The 20,507-nt window shown below is 40.8% G+C and overlaps 1 protein-coding gene across 1 annotated transcript; it reads right to left on the bottom strand.

Moving 5' to 3' along the window:
• Positions 1-10,799: 10,799 nt before the first annotated feature.
• Positions 10,800-12,214, bottom strand: LOC110690031 (auxin-induced protein 10A5-like). The gene has a single exon (XM_021866857.1). The coding sequence runs from the start codon at positions 11,689-11,691 to the stop codon at positions 11,227-11,229; it is 465 nt and encodes a 154-aa protein (XP_021722549.1). The 5' UTR covers positions 11,692-12,214; the 3' UTR covers positions 10,800-11,226.
• Between the last annotated feature and the right edge of the window lie 8,293 nt (positions 12,215-20,507).

The raw sequence follows: 20,507 nt of genomic DNA, 5'->3' as shown, positions 1-20,507 counted from the left end.
TTCGTGTACACGGCCTCTGTAGGCCGATCAGCGCCAAAAACAAAGAGGTATAAGCTGCCAAAGCCATGGCCGCCTCTGACTTTGACAAGGCAATGTTTCAAATTTCCCAAAATGAAATTTTGACAACTGATATTCTTTATTATCAGGCTCAGGCCACTTTGGAGATTAAGGGCAAGTTGGAGGCGGCCAACAAAAGGAACCAGGAGCTGGAGCAGGCGGTCAAGAGCCTCAAAGACGAGCTGCATCCGCTCAAAAACATCGCCCATAAGGCTGAAGATCTGCAGACGTCTCTGGACACACTCAAGGAGCGCTTGGAGAAACAGGAGGCAGCCATCACAAAAGATCTTAATGCGAAGGCCGAGACTGAGAAGCTGGCTCTAGCCCAGGCCATGATGGAGGACTCGGCCAATATCATGAAGATGACCTGGTCGTCCCTCTTCCCAAAAGCTAGCTATGTCGCATGGGATAAGACATTCAATGCTTGTACTGAAGAGTAAAACAGAAGAATCATGCAGCAGGCGGCTGATGAGGACAAGAAGGAAGAGGAGGCGGCCGGCTCCAGCTCAGAAGAGGAGGAAGAGGTCGTGGCCCTGCAGCCGATTGAGGTGGATGCGCATAAAGCTCCTGCCCCTGAAGACGAGACAACAAAAGGGGATGCTTCAAAGAATCAAGCGTCCATCGTTGAGCTTGATCAGGCGGCAGTTAACACCGAAGCCCCTCCCAATGCTTAAAGCTTTCATTTTTCAAACTTTACTCCGGCCTGCGTGCTGTTTGTTTTTGTATCTCTTTACCCGGCCAAGGGGTCGGGGTTTATGAATATTTTGCCGGTATTTATGGCCGACTATTTATTTATGAATGTGGTGACCATCTTTCGGTCGTTTTTGCTCACTGAATATTGTTTATGCTTTATTTTTGCCAAGTGTAGAAGATCCTTGACATCCGCTTGCATACCATACCGACTATTTCGGCTAAAATGCTTTAAAATTTGTAACTTATGGTAATCGTCAGCCAAAGATTGCGAACAGGCACTGGGTACCGACTTCCTATGCCCCTAGACGACTGGTTGTCTTGGCTCCAGATTGGCGATCAGTCGGCCATTTGCTCAGTCGGTTCCCCAACGTATTTTGGGAAACACGTTAGGTTTGTCTTAACTTTTTCAAGTTAGAAAGGAACAGGCCGCTTATAACCAGCCCGCCTGTTTATTTAAATAGGAATAGTTCTTGAGTCTCTGTTTGGCAAAAAAACAGTCGGCCTACGAACCAGATTTTCAAACATGTTTGGATTGAAAAGAAATCATCTAAGTAGGGGTTGTGGTACGAGAGCTTTTGTTTGCCTTTGGACAGGCGGACTCGTCATACCTTTTTGGATCCTTACTAAGTATGAGAGAGTGACTTATGAGTAATCTTTGAGATTACTCATTCGTCAGCTTCTGAGTTTGAGTAGTAGAGGTACCAGGCGGCGGAGGCCGGCTGATCCCCTTCATTCGCCAATTTTTGTTGGCTTTTTACTCAAGAGGTACCGGCTGTACTTATCCCAAGTAATACAGACGGCCATCCGACGCGGATGTTAACTGCTAACACTTGTTTGGTTTAGTGTCTCAAAAACGGCTACGTGGTTGCCCTTGAGGACAGTCATCTAGGTGCCGTGTAATTAGTTTATAGAGCAATGTTCCACTCAAAAGGGAGCTGCTCTCTGCGACGAATTTCATCCGGAGGGATGCCGCCGGACGCCTGCTATGATGTTGGGACAGGTTGTATTAGTTTAAAGATTGGATTAGTTGGCTGGGCGCCTGGTCTGATCATTCGGCCATAGGCCTTAGGTAGTTCATGACGAACTAAGTATAGGAGAGTAGCCAACTGTATAGCTACAGGCGGCGTGCCCCTCTTAATTGAATGCATATTTGAGTAAAATGGAGAGTAGCCAACTGTTTTACCAGTTGGCATGCCCCTCAATTGGTGAGAAAATGGAGAGTAGTCGGCTGCTAATGGAGCAGGCGGCATGCCTCTCTGTGTACAATATAGATGAAGTAAAATAGCAAAATTTATTAGTAGCTCTCAGCTATTTACATCATTCAAAAATAATACTTCTTTAAATTATCTACATTCCAGGTTCGAGGCAAGGGTTGGCCGTCTGGTGTTTCCAGGCGGTAGGTGCCGTCCCTGACCTCTTCATAGATTCGGTAAGGTCCTTCCCAGTTAGGAGTTAATTTTCCTGACTCATTAGCCCTACCGACTGCTTCCATCTTTCTTAGTACAAAGTCCCCCACTTTGAGTGGACGCCTGTGCACTCTTTTGTTATATGACCTTATCATTCTCAGGCGATAGATTCATGGCGTAGGGCTGCATTGCCCCTTCGTTTCTGGGAGTGAATCCAATGCCAGGCGCATGGATTCCCAATTTGCCTCTTCGTCATACAACATTATCCGAAGAGTCGGCTCGTAGTGTTCAATTGGTAGAACAGCTTCTGCCCCATAAGTTAGGAGGAATGAAGTTTCTCCAGTCGCCCCTTTTTCAGTCGTCCTAATGGCCCAGAGAACATGTGGTAGTTCATCTGGCCATAGGCCGCCTGCTCGTTCAATTTTCTTCTTAATACCGTCTAAGATGATTTTATTGAAAGCTTCCACTTGGCCGTTTGCTTGTGGTCGGCCGACTGATGCAAAGCAGTGTGAGATGCCTTGGTCTCCCAGCTAATTTTTGAGAACAAGTGTCTCAAATTGGGGACCAATATCAAAAACCATAGACATGGGCACACCAAACCGAGTGATGACATTTTTCCAGATAAATGAGATTACATCCTTCGTCTTGATTCCCTTAACAACCTCTGCCTCTATCCTTTTGGTGAAGTAGTCCACTGCAACAAGTATGTACTTCCTGCCGCCTGTAGCAGGCGTATAGGGACCTAGGATATCCATGCCCCATTTAACAAACGGTAGCGGGCTATAGATGGTCGTGAGATCAGTAGTCGGACGGTGGATTAACTTGCCAAACCTAAACCTTTGGCACTTGTCACATTTTTTCACCATCTCCATGGCGTCTGCTTCTAAAGTAGGCCAAAAGTAACCTTGCCGCCTTGCCCGTTGAGCAAGCGACCTGCCGCCTACGTGTGAGGCGCAATACCCTGAATGTAGATCTTCTAGGACCTCTCGTCCTCATTCCGGGGTCACACACTTTAAGAGGGGCTGAAGATAACCCTTCTTAAAGAGCTCTCCCTTGCAGATTTTGAAGTTGGACGCCCGATTTTTCAGCAGGGCCGCCTGGGATTGATCATCCGGTAAGGTGCTGTCTGTGAAATATGCCCTGATTGGGTCCATCCTGGTTGAACTTCGATCTAGAATTCCAATAGGATTTTCTTCAATACTTTTCTTTTCCATAACTTCCTAGAAGACGGTTCTTGGAATGTCACAGGAGGCCGAGGATGCCAACTTTGAGAGAGCATCCGCCTGGTTGTTCTCGGACCTGGGTACTTGATTTAAATGAAACTCCTCAAGTGACCCAGCCGCCTGTCGTACCGCTTGCAAATATTTAATCATGGTCGGATGGGTTGCTCCGTATTCGCCATTATACTGACTTACTATCAACTGTGAGTCAGAGCAGGCGTCTTTTCTTTCCCCAGCCGCCTTACACATGAGGATACCGGCCAGTAAAGCTTCATATTCCACCTCGTTGTTTGAGGCTTGGAAGTTAAAATGTAGAGCATACTCGTACCTGTCGCCTTCTGGCGACTGACATGACGCCTGCTCCACAACCATTCGAAGTGGAGCTCCCGTCCACATAGACCTTCCAGACTTGGTTTGGAATTTGAGAATTAGAGGGCCGAGTCATCTCTACAATAAAATCAGCAAATGCTTGCCCCTTTACTGCTTTTCTTAGCTCAAATGTGATTTCAAGGCTCTGAATTTCTATCGCCCATTTGATCATTCGGCCTGACGACTCCGTGGTTGTCAGTGGCCGCTTGATTGGCTGATCTGTGTATACGACGACTGAATGTGCCAAGAAGTAGGGCTTCAATTTTCTAACTGCCATGAAGAGGGCAAGGCCGAATTTTTCCACTAGGGGATACCTCAACTCGGCATTCTTCAACACATGACTAACAAAATAGACCGGGAGCTGACAACCGTCTCTTTCAGCAAGGAGGACGGCACTTAGAGCATGGTCAGACACTGCTAGATACCTGTAGAGCACTTCTTTGTTCAAGGGACTGACCAGCCTTGGTAAGGAGTGCAGATGGTCTTTCAGTTTTTGGAAGGTTGCTTCAGCATCCGACCCCCATTCGAACATAGCTCTTTTCTTGATTTCCTGAAAGAAGTAAAGGCATTTATCGCCTGCTCGGCTGAGAAATCTTCCCAGGGCCGCCAGGCAACCTGTTAACTTTTGAACCTCTCGGACTGTGCGAGGCGACTGCATGTCTATGACCACCTGCACTTTCTCGGGGGTCGCCTCTATACCTCTCTGATTGATGAGAAATCCGAGAAACTTCCCAGACTCAACCCCAAAGACACATTTCTTGGGATTGAGCATGACATGGTGCCGCCTGAGTGTGGTGAAGGTTTCTCGGAGGTCGGCCAGATGGTCCGTATGAAGCTTGGATTTCACAATCATATCATCTATGTATGCTTCGACATTCCTTCCAATTTGTTCAAAGAAGACCGTGTTTATCATTCTTTGGAATGTGGCTAGGGCGTTCTTCAAACCAAACGGCATGACCGTGTAGCAATACAACCCTTGGTCAGTGACGAAGGTCGTCTTCTCCCGATCTTTCTTCCACAAGGGGATCTGATGAAAGCCAGAGTAGGCGTCCATGAAGCTCATTAAGGCGTGGCTGGCTATTGAGTCGACCAAACCGTCTTTGGGGCACGCCTTGTTCAAATCAGTGTAGTCCACACACATTCGCCAGGTACCATTTGGCTTCTTTACTAGTACAATGTTTGCAACCCAGTCAGGGAAATAACATTGCCGAATGAACCCTGCATCAAGCAATTTTTTAACCTCGACGGCAGCCGCCTGACTTCTTTCTTCACCATGGTTCCGTTTCTTTTGCCAGACCGGTTTTTTTTTTTGGATCCACAGCTAGTTAATGCACATCTAGGTCCGGACTTATACCTGGCATTTCATGAACCTCGAACGCGAATATATCCTTGAATTCCTTCAAGAGTTGGTGAAGATCATCACCCAACACTGTAAGAGCAGTCGTCCCAACTTTGATTGTTCGGTCAGGACGTGAGTCTTCCATGACGACATCCGTATGCTCACCAGCCGGCTGAGGGCAGAATTCGTCTGACCGCTCCTCTGCTAGTGATTGTTATCGTTTTTCTTTTCTCTCGGCCCCCAGTTGGGCAGCCTTTCTTTTCTTGCTGCCTGCTGCAGGCGCATTCTCCTTGATCTGTTCAAGGTCATTGTTCGCTCCACTTGGGCCACCAGCCGCTACAGTGGGTTTAATATCAGAGAGATAACACTCTCGTGCCATCTTCTGATCTCTCCTTAGGGAGCCGACTGTTCCATCATCCTTCTCAAACTTGAGAAGCATAAAAGAAGGAATAATGACATCTTTTGAGTTGTTTTTCAGGGTGGGTCGCCCCAGGATCATGTTGTAGGCCGAGAGCTCTTCCACAACTAAGAACCAGACCACCATGTGACGGCCCTCCCCTTTCTCACCCAGGCGAATGGGTAAATCCACCCGCCCCACTGGGTGTACGACACTTCCTCCAAACCCTACTAAAGGGTGAAATACCGGATGTATGCAGTCAGGTTAGTACTTGAGCTTTGCCAAGCACTTGTTGCTGATGAGATCAGAGGAACTGTTGGTATCTATGAGGATCCGACCAACTCTTTGGTTGGCCACTTTACATTCAATGACAATGGGGTCGTCATGCGGCCCCCTAACACCTCCCAGGTCCTCTTCTGTGATAACAATTTCTGGGAATGTACTCTTGGGGGTCTGTCCTTGATTGACGGAGTTAACATCCAACCGCCTGATGTTATCTTTGTTGCCCCTAATTGTGGGACCGCCTCCTGCGAAACCGTCTGCTATAGTATAGACAACGGCGTCATCAGTATCAGAACTGTCAGCTGACCGGTGATTTTTCTTGGCCGACTGCTTCTGTTTGGGGGGAGCATTCCCCTTGGGCTTCTCGACGTAGGAGTCAAGATCGCCTTTTTCTGCCAGGCGGTCCAGGTAGCACATGAGGATGATACATTCATTGGTTTCATGACCAATGTCTTCGTGAAAATGACAGAATTTATTTTGGTTCCGATTGCTCGTATAACCTTTCATGGGGGTCGGCTTCTCAATTGAGATCCGACCCTTGATTTCATTGAGGATAGCTTGGCTATCCTTGTTGAACGTATACTTGGGAGAGTATGGTTTGTATTCTTTTTTCTTTTTCTGGGACGGCTGTTCAGAGGAGTCGGCCGCCCAGATTTCTTTTCTCTTCTTGTCATCTTTATTTGCCGACTGCTTTGGTCGGCTTTCTTTTTTATCGGACCTCCTTCCGTCCGACTGCATCCCAGTATTACACAGGTCAGTCGCCTGTATGTAGGCCTCAACCTCAATTAAGGCTTCTTGAAGGGTAGCAACCCTCTTGCGGACCAAGTCAAATTTGAAGGTCGACCCATCCTTGAGACCTCTGAAAAAGTCAATGTAGGCTACCTCATCCGGCAGCCCTTGTATCTGAATCCTCATCAGGTTGAACCGCCTGATGTAGGAACGGAGTCCCTCCTTCTCTCCCTGCTATATGGTCCCTAAGTCAAGGGTTGTCTTTTTAGCAGGGATATTCATGGAGAAATTGGAGGTGAACAAGTAAGCGAGGGTCTTGAAGTTGTTCACACAACTAGTCGGCAGGTTGCCGAACCATTGTTGAGCAATTCCCTTCAGAGTGGCTGGGAAGCACTTGCACCAGGTGGGATCATCCAACCCTTGAAGGTACATCAGGTTGGTGAAAGCCATCAGATGGTCTTTTGGATTCGTAGTGCCATCGTAGGCGCCTACTAATACATTCTTCACTTTGGCCGGCTGGGCGGCCTCAATAATTTCCTTAGAGAAGGCGGACGTCTGTTCTCCAAGTCTAAGCAACCGTAGTTGCCAGTCCAAAGGCTGGATGTTTCTCGCCGCCTGCCCTCCAAATAGAGGAGGCTGCAAGAAATATTGTTGTTGCGGCACGTATGGCTGGTGTGGCACATGCGGAGCCGACTGGTTTTTATGGGATCCGGACCGACGGGAGGTGCCACCTGTCTGGCTCTCATAATTTGATTGTGAATACCTCATGGAGATATTGTGCAGACTGTCTTGAAAATATGAAGTGCAGGCCGACTCTGACAGTCGGTCACTCTTCTTCTGCTCTAGCAACAATCGAGCATCAGAGTACATTTTCTTTGACCCATCCGCTTGAACATGACGGATGGGCTTTCTCTTTCCTGGTGACGGGAAGTGGTACTTCGTCCAATCGAGTACAGGTGACCGCCTAGCGCCAAGCTTTGGGTAAGGGGTTGTTGTGCGATCAGTAACTGGTCTCATCTTTCCAGAATGGGAGGACTTTCTAGCCGACTGTTTCTTTGCAGGAACAGGCGTTTTCTTCTTAATCAACTCTTGGATCTCTCCCTTGAATCCCCTCATGAAGGTCATGAGTTCGTTCCTTGTAATGGGAGCAGATCCCTCGACCGCTTGTTGATGATCAAGCGGCTCGCTGGCTGGTTTACTAGATCCGGCCAGGCAATCCTCCCGTTCCCTCCTCTCGGTGGGACGGGTGCGTCGGGCCCTTAGGGTCCCGTCTGAGGCCGTGTGTGTCTCCACCTCGACCTCATTATCAGTATCTTGGTCTGAGTAGACCTGAGGGTCGTCCACTGGACGCCTCTCTTCTGGATTCGATACAGACTGTGATTCCATCTCAAAAGTACTCTCCCCACAAACGGCGCCAAAATGTTTCGGGGTTTTCTGATGTCCTGCAGGAGAGCTACAATTCCAAGTCTGATATCCTTGCGCATGTACCTGCAAAACAACGGAGACTCCTTGTGGTTGGAGCTCCGCCTCCGACGGTCAAGTTAGTACTTGTTTTGGGAGTAATAAGTGCGGAAAAGTAAAGGTGGGAGATCTGGTTCCTAAAGGTGAAGAGTGATCAATGTGTTTTGGCTTCCTTAGGTGGGAGTAATTAATTGCTGAATCCCCTTTAATGAGGACTAATTAGTGTATTTATAGTCTTGGGAAGCGTGCCTAATTCTAGGGTTTTTGGTAAACCCTAGAGCTGACCGGGCTTCTCCCAGGAAGTGGGCCTAGGTGGCCTCCTTCCAAGCTGGAAATCAATGGGCCACATGGCGTGGCTTGACTGGTCCATGGTGGACAAATGGTTGTGTGCCGCGTGTCAGGCCATGAGAGGTCCAAATGGAGGACACTTGGCAGGACCTGATTGGTCCACGTGGCGTTCACTGATTGGGCGGGAAAATCCCCTAATCATAAGGTAGCTTTTTATTTCTGGGATTGAGTTGCTAAGGTGTAGTTGGGTGGCTGCGAAAAGAAGATGGGAGATCTTCTAGGTGCTTTAGGACTCTAAAGGAAGAAATAAAAAGATTTAAAATCCTACAGGTTGGACAACCCTAGGCGGAGACGTAGGCACATTTGCCGAACTTCGTAAAAATATCTCTGTCTCTTGTCTCATTTTGTTTGCTTTAATTTACTGTTTTTTATTTCTGTTTTAATTACACAAGTTATATTCTGCCTAAGTTTCAAAGTTTGTTTTTTAGGTCTTGAAGTAAATCTTAAAGCCTTGACTCTGATTAGTGAATTAGTTTATTCCGCCTTGAAACTGATATCAAAACCTTGAGATTTATAATTTTCGAAAAGTTCCCATACTCTATTCAACCCCCCCCCCCCCCACCTTTTCTAGAGTATACTTGTTATCATTCCATCACCGTATTGATCCTTCAATATATAAATAAATAATTCGTTCCTTGGAAGTTGGATCAACAACATAAACCATTGATCACTTAAAAGTAAGTCATTGACACTAGAGTTAACTCAATTCTCGTTACAACGTCACTTGCCATGGGCCATGCTGGCTCTTCAGAGAATTGGCCCAACTAAGAACAAGCTCATTTTAAACTCAATACAATACGACATAGATACACTGATGCGCCATGGATTGCGCAATAAATCATTTTTAAAATTTGGCAATAGTTTGATGGGCGAATTTACTTGTCGATCCTTTTTTCCGAGCAATTTACAATAATTTAAAAATGACAAAAGCTAACAAGCATTTCTAGACGTTAAATAAGAGAACTAAAAGTGAAAATATTAAAGTAAAATCAGTCAATAACTATATACTAAAAGACACACCAACAATGACATGTGTCATTTTCTAATATGTTCCTTAATTTTTTTTTTCTAAAAAATCTATTTAGGAAGCAAATCTTTATACATAAATAAAATATTACAAATTTTTACATAAATAATACATTTGATATAAACTTCCATATAATATATTGACCAAAAAAAAAAAAAAAAAAAAAAAAAAAAAAAAAAAGATTTGACATGTAAGATATAGAATAATATTTTAAGTTGCTTGATTATTGATTAATTAAATATTTACGTAAAAAAAAAAAAGTGAATTAATAGTGTGTATAAAAGAAATCTTTACACGGGTTAAATACATAGTTTGAAAAAATTCACTTGGTTAACAAGATAAAAATGACATCAATTTGTTGGTGAAATATAGAAAAATATAATATTGTTAAATGCGTATTTTAAAATACCTATCTGGCTAATAGGCTCTTTTATAATATTTTAGATAAATTTATGTTTTATAATAAAATATAGTTTTAATATAAGAATACTTATTAAAAACTACCGTGCATGGCTTGGACCTAACCTAGTTAACATTAATTACAACGACCGACACGTAATTTTATCAAGAATTCTTAACTTATTACTATTTTAAATATTATGCTAAATAATTATTTAACGTCCCGAGGCGCTCATTAACAAGATCCGTTAAAAATTACTATCAAGAAAACCTGATAGTTCAATACAACACATGAGTAAGTTGTGCAAGAATCCCACTTTTGTAAGATCCACATGACACAATTTTTCCTTTACGCCTTCTCGACACAAGCCGCTGGGCCGTGGGAGTACGAGACCTGTGGGTCTTGCACATGGGCTTACATGGCCCAGTTCATTCCTAGCTCTAAGGGTGCAATATTTTCATTTGGCCCCAAGCTCCCAAAGAAAGCTGATCGAAGTGAAATACTACAAACATGAGCTGCTACGTGGGTAAATCATGGCCCACCTAATCATACAAGCAAAATTGGTTACACAATTCTAATTATTCAATTCATAATAATTGAGATCAACATTACATGAGCATAATTTAGGAAACTCTAATGGCACCTTTTAGGTGCAAATTTGCTTCAAATTTATAAAACATCCGTTGATCATTTAAGCACCATTTGAAATTGTAGACAAGTCAAGCAAGCACCTTAACCAAGTTAACAACTCATCAACTAGGAAAAAAATTACTACGAGTAGTATTTTGTTGTGTCGAGTAAACTATAACGACAATGATATAAACAGTGTAGGATTGTGTGGATAATCAATTAAATTAATTGGTTAAAGTTTTGAAGGATGATATATTGATCATCAACCACATACTAGATCATAGATTTGAAACTTCAATCAATTGAATTTGTTATTCATATATTTTTTGATAATTACTCAAACTACCAAAGAACTAAAAAACATGAACTAGTATGAGTTTGAATGTTTGATTATAAATTAAAATAAAATTCTACAACTATTTTTTTTCCCCACAATTTGAATAAATCTGAATAATAATAGTAATAATAATAATGGTCGAATTTACAATAGTAACCCTTTCAATTATCGGGCCAACTTTCAACTTTTGTCTTCGTGAAGAGCTTCATAGATATTCAAACTCCGATCGGAATTCGGGACGACTCGGTGGTTAACTAAATTATCCCCACTTTCCGCCATCACAACGCATTCTATCTCACCCCAAATCGCCCCTTTCTCCTAAATACAATTTTTTATATATATAAATTAAAAAATCCTACACTAATTAATTCATGTATATTCAATAAAAAATTAATTGCCCAAATCAAAATTAATTCAGGCATAATGTGAAGTCGTTTAGATCGTTTGATACAAGAATTTCCGCGTTTAAACTCTAACGAGTCATAGCCAGGTCAATTCAGCTCAGCTCAACTTGACAAGACGAGCTCATTACTACCAGACAGATTTCTCGAGCAAAGGACGAGAATCAGCAAGCGACCCACGGAATCCAACGTGGCAAAAAGATGATCGTTGGAAATCCTCAAGATTAACAAACCGGCCTTTGGAATCAGACCGGTTTAAGAACTGGATGATTTCCTCGAACAAATATTCATCACAAGGAATAGAGAGCGGTCCGGTTTGGTTTACGAATCCGAACTCTTCTTCTGCTTGAACCAGTAGTTTACGAATAACGGGGTGATTAAGGTAGCTCGCTCGGACAACGAAGCGACGGGAGTTGGAGCCGACGGTGACGGCGACGTGACCAGCGGGGACGTCGGAGGGGATGCGGCGTTGAGCGGCTTTGTTTCGCCAACGACGGAGCATTTGACGGAGGCGGACAATGTGACGGATCTTGTTACATTTTTGGAACCCATTATTATTATTATTTGGTGATGATGTTGTTGAAATTGAAGACATGATTGATTGAAGAATTGATTAAGGGTGTAATTTGAGGGAAGATTATTATTTTGAGAAAAGTGAATTGAAGGATGATTTAGTGAAGGTTGGTAAATGAGGTTTGAGTTTGAGTTGGAGGAGCAGCGCGTAATGTAGTAGATAGCTGTAGTCCTCTGTTGTCGGAGTGCGAGAGGATTTTGAGGAGGAAAAGTGAAGGTGATGAGAAGAGGGAGTTGAGAGAGACAGGGTGTGCTACTTTAATAGAAGAGCACACTTTTTTTTTTTTAGCCTCCTTCCTTTTTCCAGTGTTAATTTAATTTATTTTATTTTATTTTATGATACATTTAGACTGCTCCGTATTTGTTTGTTTATGAGGACATTAAGGCTTTGTTTGGTAAAGTGTTTTTTGAAGAACTTTTAGCTTATTGTGTCCTATTAGAGGTTTGATTATTTAAAAAAAAAAAAGAAAAAAACTAATTTGGGTGTTTGTTAAATACCTTATTAAAAATATACCTTATTAAAAAATCTTTTTAGGCTCAAAAAACTCTTTTTCAAAAAAAAACTTATTGAACAATTAGATTTTTGGCTTTTAATACACTAAAACAGCTAACAATTAATAGCTTTTTACCAAACACTTTTACATAATCAGTTATTTACAACCAGCTAGTACAACCGGCTATAACAATCAGCTACCAGCTAATTTCCAAATAGGGCCAAAATGACTATTGCCATAGAAATAGTTTTAGTTGTACTCTATAAAGTACTACTAGTTGTATAATTCCTAAGTTTTAAAATTTTCAAGAAAACATTTATAATTCTTGTAAAAATAAATAAAATTATGAATAGCGTGCAGATATTTATACCCTTGAAATGTTTATTTATTTATTTTCTCTCATTGATGTAAAATGTCTCTTTTATACCGCTAAAAAACATCTGTTTACATATTTTATATCCCTAAGATATCTATTCACATATGTTTTTTTTTCTCATAATGTTAACTAGTCAACCCCTAATTTTGTGGCATAAGACCAAACCGAAAAAGCTCCTCACACATGCTTAGCTATGGCGTGCGCATTGCTCGCGTTAGCTGGCCTAGTTATGTAAAAATTATACTTTGTAATATTTTGTGTTACTAGAATAAAGCAAGATAGCTAGATAATTTTTGGGCAAATTTGCCTAGCCAAGTTAATTTAAAAACAATCTAGTGTCTTATCATAAATTTTCATTAATTAAGCATATTTAAACAAAGTTATGTTTAAGCATATTTAAACAAAGTTATGAATTATATTAAATTCTTCTATGATATATAATGATGGTGATATGCATGAACATAATGGTTTACATGTAATTACTTACTTTAAACTAATAAAAATATTTATAACAATAAACTTTTACTAGTTTACAAAAGAACTTGTCTCACATCGATAAATGAAAGAAAAACGGTAGAGTTAATTCATACTCTTACTTAAGCTATACCATGTCAGAAATCCAACTTCACCTTGAAATCATTTTGGTTAAATTGAAACTATTTTTACCAAAGTAAAATTATCTTTAATGGTTAAACCTTATTTTTATCGAAGCTTATTATATTTGTTCTTTAAAATTACTACTTTTATGATTAAAAGTTATTTTAACTAAACTAAATTTACTTTTATTAAACTTTACTTATTTTTACTAAAATAAAATTATTTTTACTAAATATTATTTGAATAAGATAAAGTGAATAGGGTCGCCCTAAGCCTTAATAGCCTTGGTTTTGTGTGGACATTATGGATGTAAAATTAAATTTCTCATAATTCTCACATCTAAGTGTTTTTATTTTATATTTCTAAGTTTGATTATGAATACTTATCTATATCTATACTTAAAATTAATAAAAAAAAAAAATTGAAAAAAATAAATAAAAATTAAACCACCACGATATGTTTCTTCTTTTCATTTTACTGTACGGAGTTGCATGCTCAAGAGGTGTAATTCATTATATCGTTTGGCGTTAACAAATTTTTTTCCCTGACTTAGCTTTCATTTAAACAATTTTATGTATATCTGGGTGCAAGGATTTTTTATGCCTATTCAATACATTTTTGCTCATTTTAAAATACTAAAATGAGCACAAAAAAAAAAAAAAAAAAAAAAAATCCATCCTTTGGGTGCACCTATCTCTATGTGCATCCGGGTGTATATAAAAGGTTGTGGTTTTTATTTGTTTCATCAAGTATATAAGACCTAGGCTAGAGAATCTTGGTGATTAGGAAACTATCCTTAACATCTTACAATTTCTCATCAGATAATATACTTATTATCTTAACAACAACTTTTGTGTGCGGCTGGCCACGTCGTGTGGCCAGCTGACACACACTAAGTAATAACCCTTGATCGACGAGTAACCTCTCATCGAGTAACTCCTGACCGACCGAGTGACCTCTAACCAACCAAGTAAACCCTGACCAATTAACCCCTAACCAACTTAGTAACCCCTGATCGGGTGAGTAACCCCTAACCGAGTAACCCCTGACCGACTGAGTAAGCCTTGACCGAGTAATCCTTGACCGACTTAGTAACTCTTAACCGAGTGAGTAACCCCTATATCACTAATTAATAAAGTAATCCTCATAATGGTTGGTCATACGGTCTGACCAGACACATATAAAAGTTTGTAAAATCCTAAATATGTTATTTTTAAAATCATATCTTAACAACAAAAAATATCTTAATTAAAGATATTACATTATTACTTGCTTAAATTTAATGAGAAAATATATCACACAAATATATTCTCCTATATTGATGTTATCATATATTTCTAACACCATCCTGCATTCATAATAACCGTAACATGAAAGTTATGATTGAAATTTCTTATCTTTGTAAAAGTCAAGATGCTGAAATTTGGTGATATCGCCTTCAATTATTGTTTTGTGATTAGAACATCATTCCTTTCAAACTCATCAACCAAACATAAACGACATTATTTTCAAATCCATAATGTTTTGATTTTTCTTAGAGAAAACCACGCTCGTCGCTCACATTAGGTATTAGCTAGTTGTTTGAAGCAAACCAAGCTCAAATTTGTGATCGACGCTCAGATTAGGTTTGGTTAGAGGTGTCCACCGTGCGAGTCGTGCGAGCTGGGTTAGGGTTAGGTGGGTCGCGGGTTGGGGTTTCATGACACACGGCACGACACACGTAGGGTAGGGTGGGCCGGGTCGTGGGTTGGGTCGGAGAAGTTGGACACACCAGGGTTAGGTTCGTGGGTTAGACGAGTCGTGGGTGGGTCGAGCTGGGTTTGTGGGTTAGACGGATCGTGGGTGGGTCGAGCTGGGTTTGTGGGTTAGACGGGTCATGGGTGGGTCGAGCTAGGTTCGTGGGTTAGACGGGTCAAGGTGGGTTAGTGAGTTAGGGTGGGTCGAAGGGTGGGTTAGTGGGTTAGGGTCGGGTGGGTTTGTGGGTTAGGTGGGTTAGGGTCGGGTGGGTTAGTGGGTTAGGGTCGGGTGGGTTTGTGGGTTAGGTGGGTTAGGGTCGGGTGGGTTTGTGGGTTAGGGTCGGGTGGGTTCGTGGGTTAGGTGGGTTAGGGTCGGGTGGGTTTGTGGGTTAGGTGGGTTAGGGTCAGGTGGGTTTGTGGGTTAGGGTCGGGTGGGTTCGTGGGTTAGGGTCGGGTGGGTTGTGTGGTGTTTTAATTTTTACAAAATTAACAATTTGATGGCTTGCTCTTAATTAAGATGCCTACGTATCCTTATATTATAAAATAAGGAATCAAAGCCAGCGTAGTTCTTATATTGTACTTCTTTTGAAATTTGGGGGGGGGGGGGGGGCTTGGACCTATCTTTAGAAAACTAAAATTTAATTTTGCAATTAAATTGTAATTTTCGAAAAATAAGTTGCCTACGTATCCCGAAAGAATCAAAGCCCACGTAGTTCTTAGCGTACCTGATTTAGACTTTTCTAGCCACCCATGTTTGTTGCATCATCATCCCCGGAAGCTGCATCATCCGTTGACGACTCCAATATCATCACAGGATCATCTTCATCGTCTTCGTCTTCCTTTAAACCTTGAGTTCTTCTTTCAGCTTGATCCCAATCTTTCTTACAAACACAAATTTGAATGCTTTCCGGAGTTAAGCGAGATCTTTTTTCATCTAACACTCTTCTACCTGCACTAAAAGCAGACTCGGAAGCAACAGATGAAGCGGGAACTGCAAGTATATCTTTTGCAATTCTCGCCAATATAGGAAAACTTTTTTTATGTTCTTGCCACCATTTTATAATTTGAAAGTTGTTGGTCTCATGTTGATATGACAAATAATCATTAATAGCAAGTGTTGAAGAAGATGATGATGAGAATGATGTAGATGCTTTGTGTTTTTTTTTCATAACTTTATCAAGAAAACCAAATCTAGAATCGGAAGTGCTAGTAGTAGTTGGTGTTGCCAAATCAAAACCATAAATAGATGCATAATGATCATAAAGGTCTCCCAAAACAGATTTGCATTTGTTAATATATTCACTAACATCATAATCGATACTTAAACTTGTATAATAAAATTCTAAAAGATTTTCCAAACCTTCAGCTTTGACACCGGGGTCAAGAATAGCAGCAATTCCATAAATGATTGGAAATTCACTAAAATAAGTATGCCACTTACGTTTCATGCTATCAAGAACGGGACGAAGTCCATCAATCTTCATATGCTCTTCGATGGTGTGAACAACTTTAACACACTCAATTATGACTAAATGAACGTTAGGCTCATAAATATAAGAGAAAATATGAGTTGCACTATCAAAAGCATTTAAAACATCACGAACAAAAGAAGCATTAGTCCAATGACTTTCGGTTATTAACTCAGTAGGATCAACACGAGTCTCATTGTAAAGTTGGGTCAAAATATCACGATACTTTATAGCATCACTCAACAACTTGAAAGTAGAATTCCAACGGGTAGGGGTATCAATAGACCATTGTCTTTTCTTAAGACCTCTTTCTTTACACATAGCTATGTACTTTCTTCTAACTGACTGAGTAATCCTAATCCATTTTATAACTGTTCTAATTGGGTTTAGCAATGGTTGCAACTCAGCGAGACCCTCTTGAACAGACAAATTCAAAATATGAGCACAACATCTAACATGCAAGAGACTACCACCCAACAACAAATTCAACTCGGAGTCATTTTTCAAATAGTCAATACACTTTGTGTTTGCAGTTGCATTATCAAGAGACAAAGAAAAAACTTTATTATTCAAGTGAAATTCTTTTAAACAATCCAAAATACGAACTTTGATGTTAAAACCGGTATGCCTTTCTTCCATAGCTTGAAAACATAGTATACGTTTTTGAATAAACCAATCATCATCCACCCAATGAGCAGTAATGCAAAGAAAAGGTTCGCCAAAACTAGAAGTCCATGTATCACTTGTAAAACTAACACGACCATCAAAAGTACGAAATAATTCAATCAAACCACTCCTATACTTATAATAAGAAGTTTGTGTATAACGTCTTAGGGTATTTCGGGGGACACGAGTAAATGCAGGTTGTAATGCAACTTTATTAAAATGCTCAACGTTTGCATTTTCACCGTAACTAAAAGGGTATTCATTAGCAATAACTAAAGTACTCATTTCATCAATCATTCTATCTTTATTATAAATGAAAGGTGTACCTCCGCCGGGTTGGTTCATGTATCCACCCAATTGTGTTTGGACGCCACCCCCCGAAGGACGGGGGCCATTTTCGAACAAGTCGTGTTTATTTTGCAAATGCCGACTCAAGGTTCCGGTTCCATCTCCCGTTTTCCAATTATATGACTTGACATTTGCACCTAGCGCCTTGCAAACTAGGCATGTACACGTGAACCTCTTTGGTTGACCAGGTTGCCATCCCGGGGGTGTGACCTCAACTCGTTCAAAATGTTTCCACACCCAAGAAAAATGTGCTCGACCTCTACTTTCACCGCCACCACCTTTCATAAATCAAATTATTAAAATTAATTTTTAAATGCTATTCATGAAAATAAGCTTTTAAATTTTAAATATTTTAATTATACTTATTTAAACGCATTTTTCATGGTAATTAACTAATTGTAAATCATAGAAAATTGGAAACTAAACTAACTTTATAATCATTAATAATAGTTTTTTTAAATATTCATAACAATAAAAATTTAATTAGAAATTACCTTGAGATGAAGGTTGAGATGTTGGTTGCGATGGAGGTGGCATAGTTGAACTTGATGATTGGTGGGACTCGTGGGAGAAATGTTGTGGTGGAGACGTTTGAATATTTTGCCTATCTCCTAAACCATAATCTCCATATTCATTGACAAATTGGTTTAAATTTTCCGTATTAATTTCATACGAAAAATTTGCACCACCACTCCTTTGGCTACCACTTCGACCACCACTTTGACTCCTTCCCATTCCTCCTCTTGAGCTCATTTTTTTTTTGTATGATTACTAATTATAATATGGAGAAGAACTTTTTTTTTTTAGAATCTTAAGAATACTAATAATAATATTAAGGAGATTTTTTTTAACAAAAATATAACTCTATATAACACTTGAGAATTTGAGAACAATAAGAATTTTTAAGTAAGAGAGAAAGAAAGCTTGAATTTGTGTGGAAATTTGAGTGAAATGGAATTGGTATTTATAGGAAAAATAGAATGGATGATCATACACTTAAAAAACTAGCCGTTAGATACAAAAAACTAGTCGTTAGATACAAAAAACTAGCCGTTTTTTTTTTAAAATGGATGTTAGGCCGTGCGGGCCGTGCGGGTCGTGCGAATTGTGCGGGCTGTGCGGGCCGTGCGGGTTGTGCGTGCCGTGCGGGTTGTGCCGGCCGTGCGGGTTGGGTGGGTCATGCGTGCGGGTTGGGTGGGTCATGCGTGCGGGTTAGGTGGGTTGGCTCGTGCGGGTTGGGTGGGTCATTCGTGCGGGTGGGCCGTGCGGGCTGGGTTGTGCCAGGTGGGTCGGGTTAGGTGGGTTCACGGGCTAGGTGTGTCGAATTAAATGAGTCAAAACGGGTTGTGCGATTTGGGTCGAATCAAACGGGTTAAACTGAGCTGGGTTGAAATGGGTTGTGTCGAAAATTTTGGACCCACGACACAACCCGGATTAAATCCGAGCTGTGCCGGGCTGTGCCAGATTGAAACCGGGTCGGACCCACGTGACCCACCAGACGTGCGAGTTAGGGTGGGCTGGGTCCAACCCGGCCCACTGACCACCTCTAGGTTTGGTATTTCTAAGCAAAACCACACTCAATACAAAAGGTATTAGTTTTTCAGAATAAAACCAAGTTCAAATCCATTTAACCTTGGCCTGGTTTCACAGCACAAGAGAAATATTTAACTTTGTCTCATGATTTTTTTTGTTGGTTAAATAAATACTTCCTTCATTTATTATTACTTGCCCTATTTTTCTTTGAAAAAAAATATTTTAATAATCCTAATTATGAACGATTTATTTCTAATAATCTCAACTAAGATTTATTTTTTAATAATCCTAACTATTGGGTTAGTTTGCCTCTAATAGTCCAGCGACCTGCTGAAAGAGTTTTTTTATTTTTTTTCCTTTTGTTTTAAATTGCCACGTGTCAACACGTGAATGGTTCGAAATTAAGAATTAAAAAAAAACAATATAAAACATAAAAAGAAATAAAAATAAATATAAACCCCAAATTTCCAGCCACCCATTCCCCAACCCCTAACCTCGCCGGAACCCTAACCCAACCCTCAATCTCGCCAGAAACCGGCCGGCCAACCCCCTTAACCATCTTTAACGGCCGGCCGTCCTCCACCAATCATACCCGACCCCCAAAACCACCAAGCCAGCCCTTCCTGACCCCAAAACCACCTTGAAAACCCCCGTTAGCCATTTTCGTCACCATCCTCGGCCCTCGAAACACCGCTGCCGACATTCTCGACCACTTACCCTCCCTTCGCTGTATCGTCACCTACACCATTGGTGTCAACACGACTTTATCGACCTTGACGAATTTCGCCGCCGTCGCATTTTCGTCGCCAATTGACGTTTTATGCTGTTGGTTTGCTGAAGCACTCCGGCCGCCCGTTGTGTTGGTTTTGGGGGTTGGGAGGGGTCTGCCGGCCAGCCGTTTTAGGGGTTTATAGGGGGCGGCCGGCCGGTTTCAGGTGGGGTTAAGGGTAGGGCTAAGGGCTTGACAGTGGGGGGAAGGGGAGTGGCTGGGTGTTTGGGTTTTTTCTTTTCTTTTTTTTTTTTTAAATTTCTTTTTTTCCTTTTCTTAATTTTTTAAATTTTGGACCAATCACGTGTCGACATGTGTCAAGGTAACCTGTTATAACAGGTCGTTGACTTGACATTGATCGGTTGGGACTATTAGGGGCAAACTGACCTCATAGTTAGAATTATTAGAAAATAAACCTTAGTTGGGATTATTAAAAATAAATCGCCCATACTTGGGATTATTAAGGTGAAATTTTCCTTTTTCTTTTGCAATCGTGTTTCATTATTTGTTTCATTTTCTATTTTAGAAATTTTTAACGATAACTAATTTCCTCCCCATTAGTGGTTTCCTCATATCAAATTTTAGTAATTTTTATATTCTCTCTTCCCTCACTTATACTGGCTTTTTTGGTTTTTTATATTTTTTTACTTTTTATTTTTTTTAATTTATTTATAATTCAACCAACCCTACTTCTATCATAAAATATTATATTTTTCTATTCCTCCTAAAACTCCGACTACTCCGTATCCGGATAAATAGAGCAAGTAATAAAATAAAAAGGGATTACCAAATAAAATACCACCAGCATAACCCCACAATTTATAACAACCTCAAAGATGACTCGATGAGT

The sequence above is a fragment of the Chenopodium quinoa genome, unplaced genomic scaffold (assembly GCF_001683475.1).
Source record: "Chenopodium quinoa cultivar QQ74 unplaced genomic scaffold, ASM168347v1, whole genome shotgun sequence".
Taxonomy (NCBI): Eukaryota; Viridiplantae; Streptophyta; class Magnoliopsida; order Caryophyllales; family Amaranthaceae; genus Chenopodium; species Chenopodium quinoa.
The sequence above is the reverse complement of the archived record's forward strand: the minus strand, read 5'-3'. Positions and strand labels throughout refer to the sequence as shown.

Coding starts and splice junctions, on each gene's coding strand:
- LOC110690031 (XM_021866857.1), bottom strand. CDS start 11,691: ATGTCTTCAATTTCAACAACATCATCACCAAATAATAATAATAATGGG.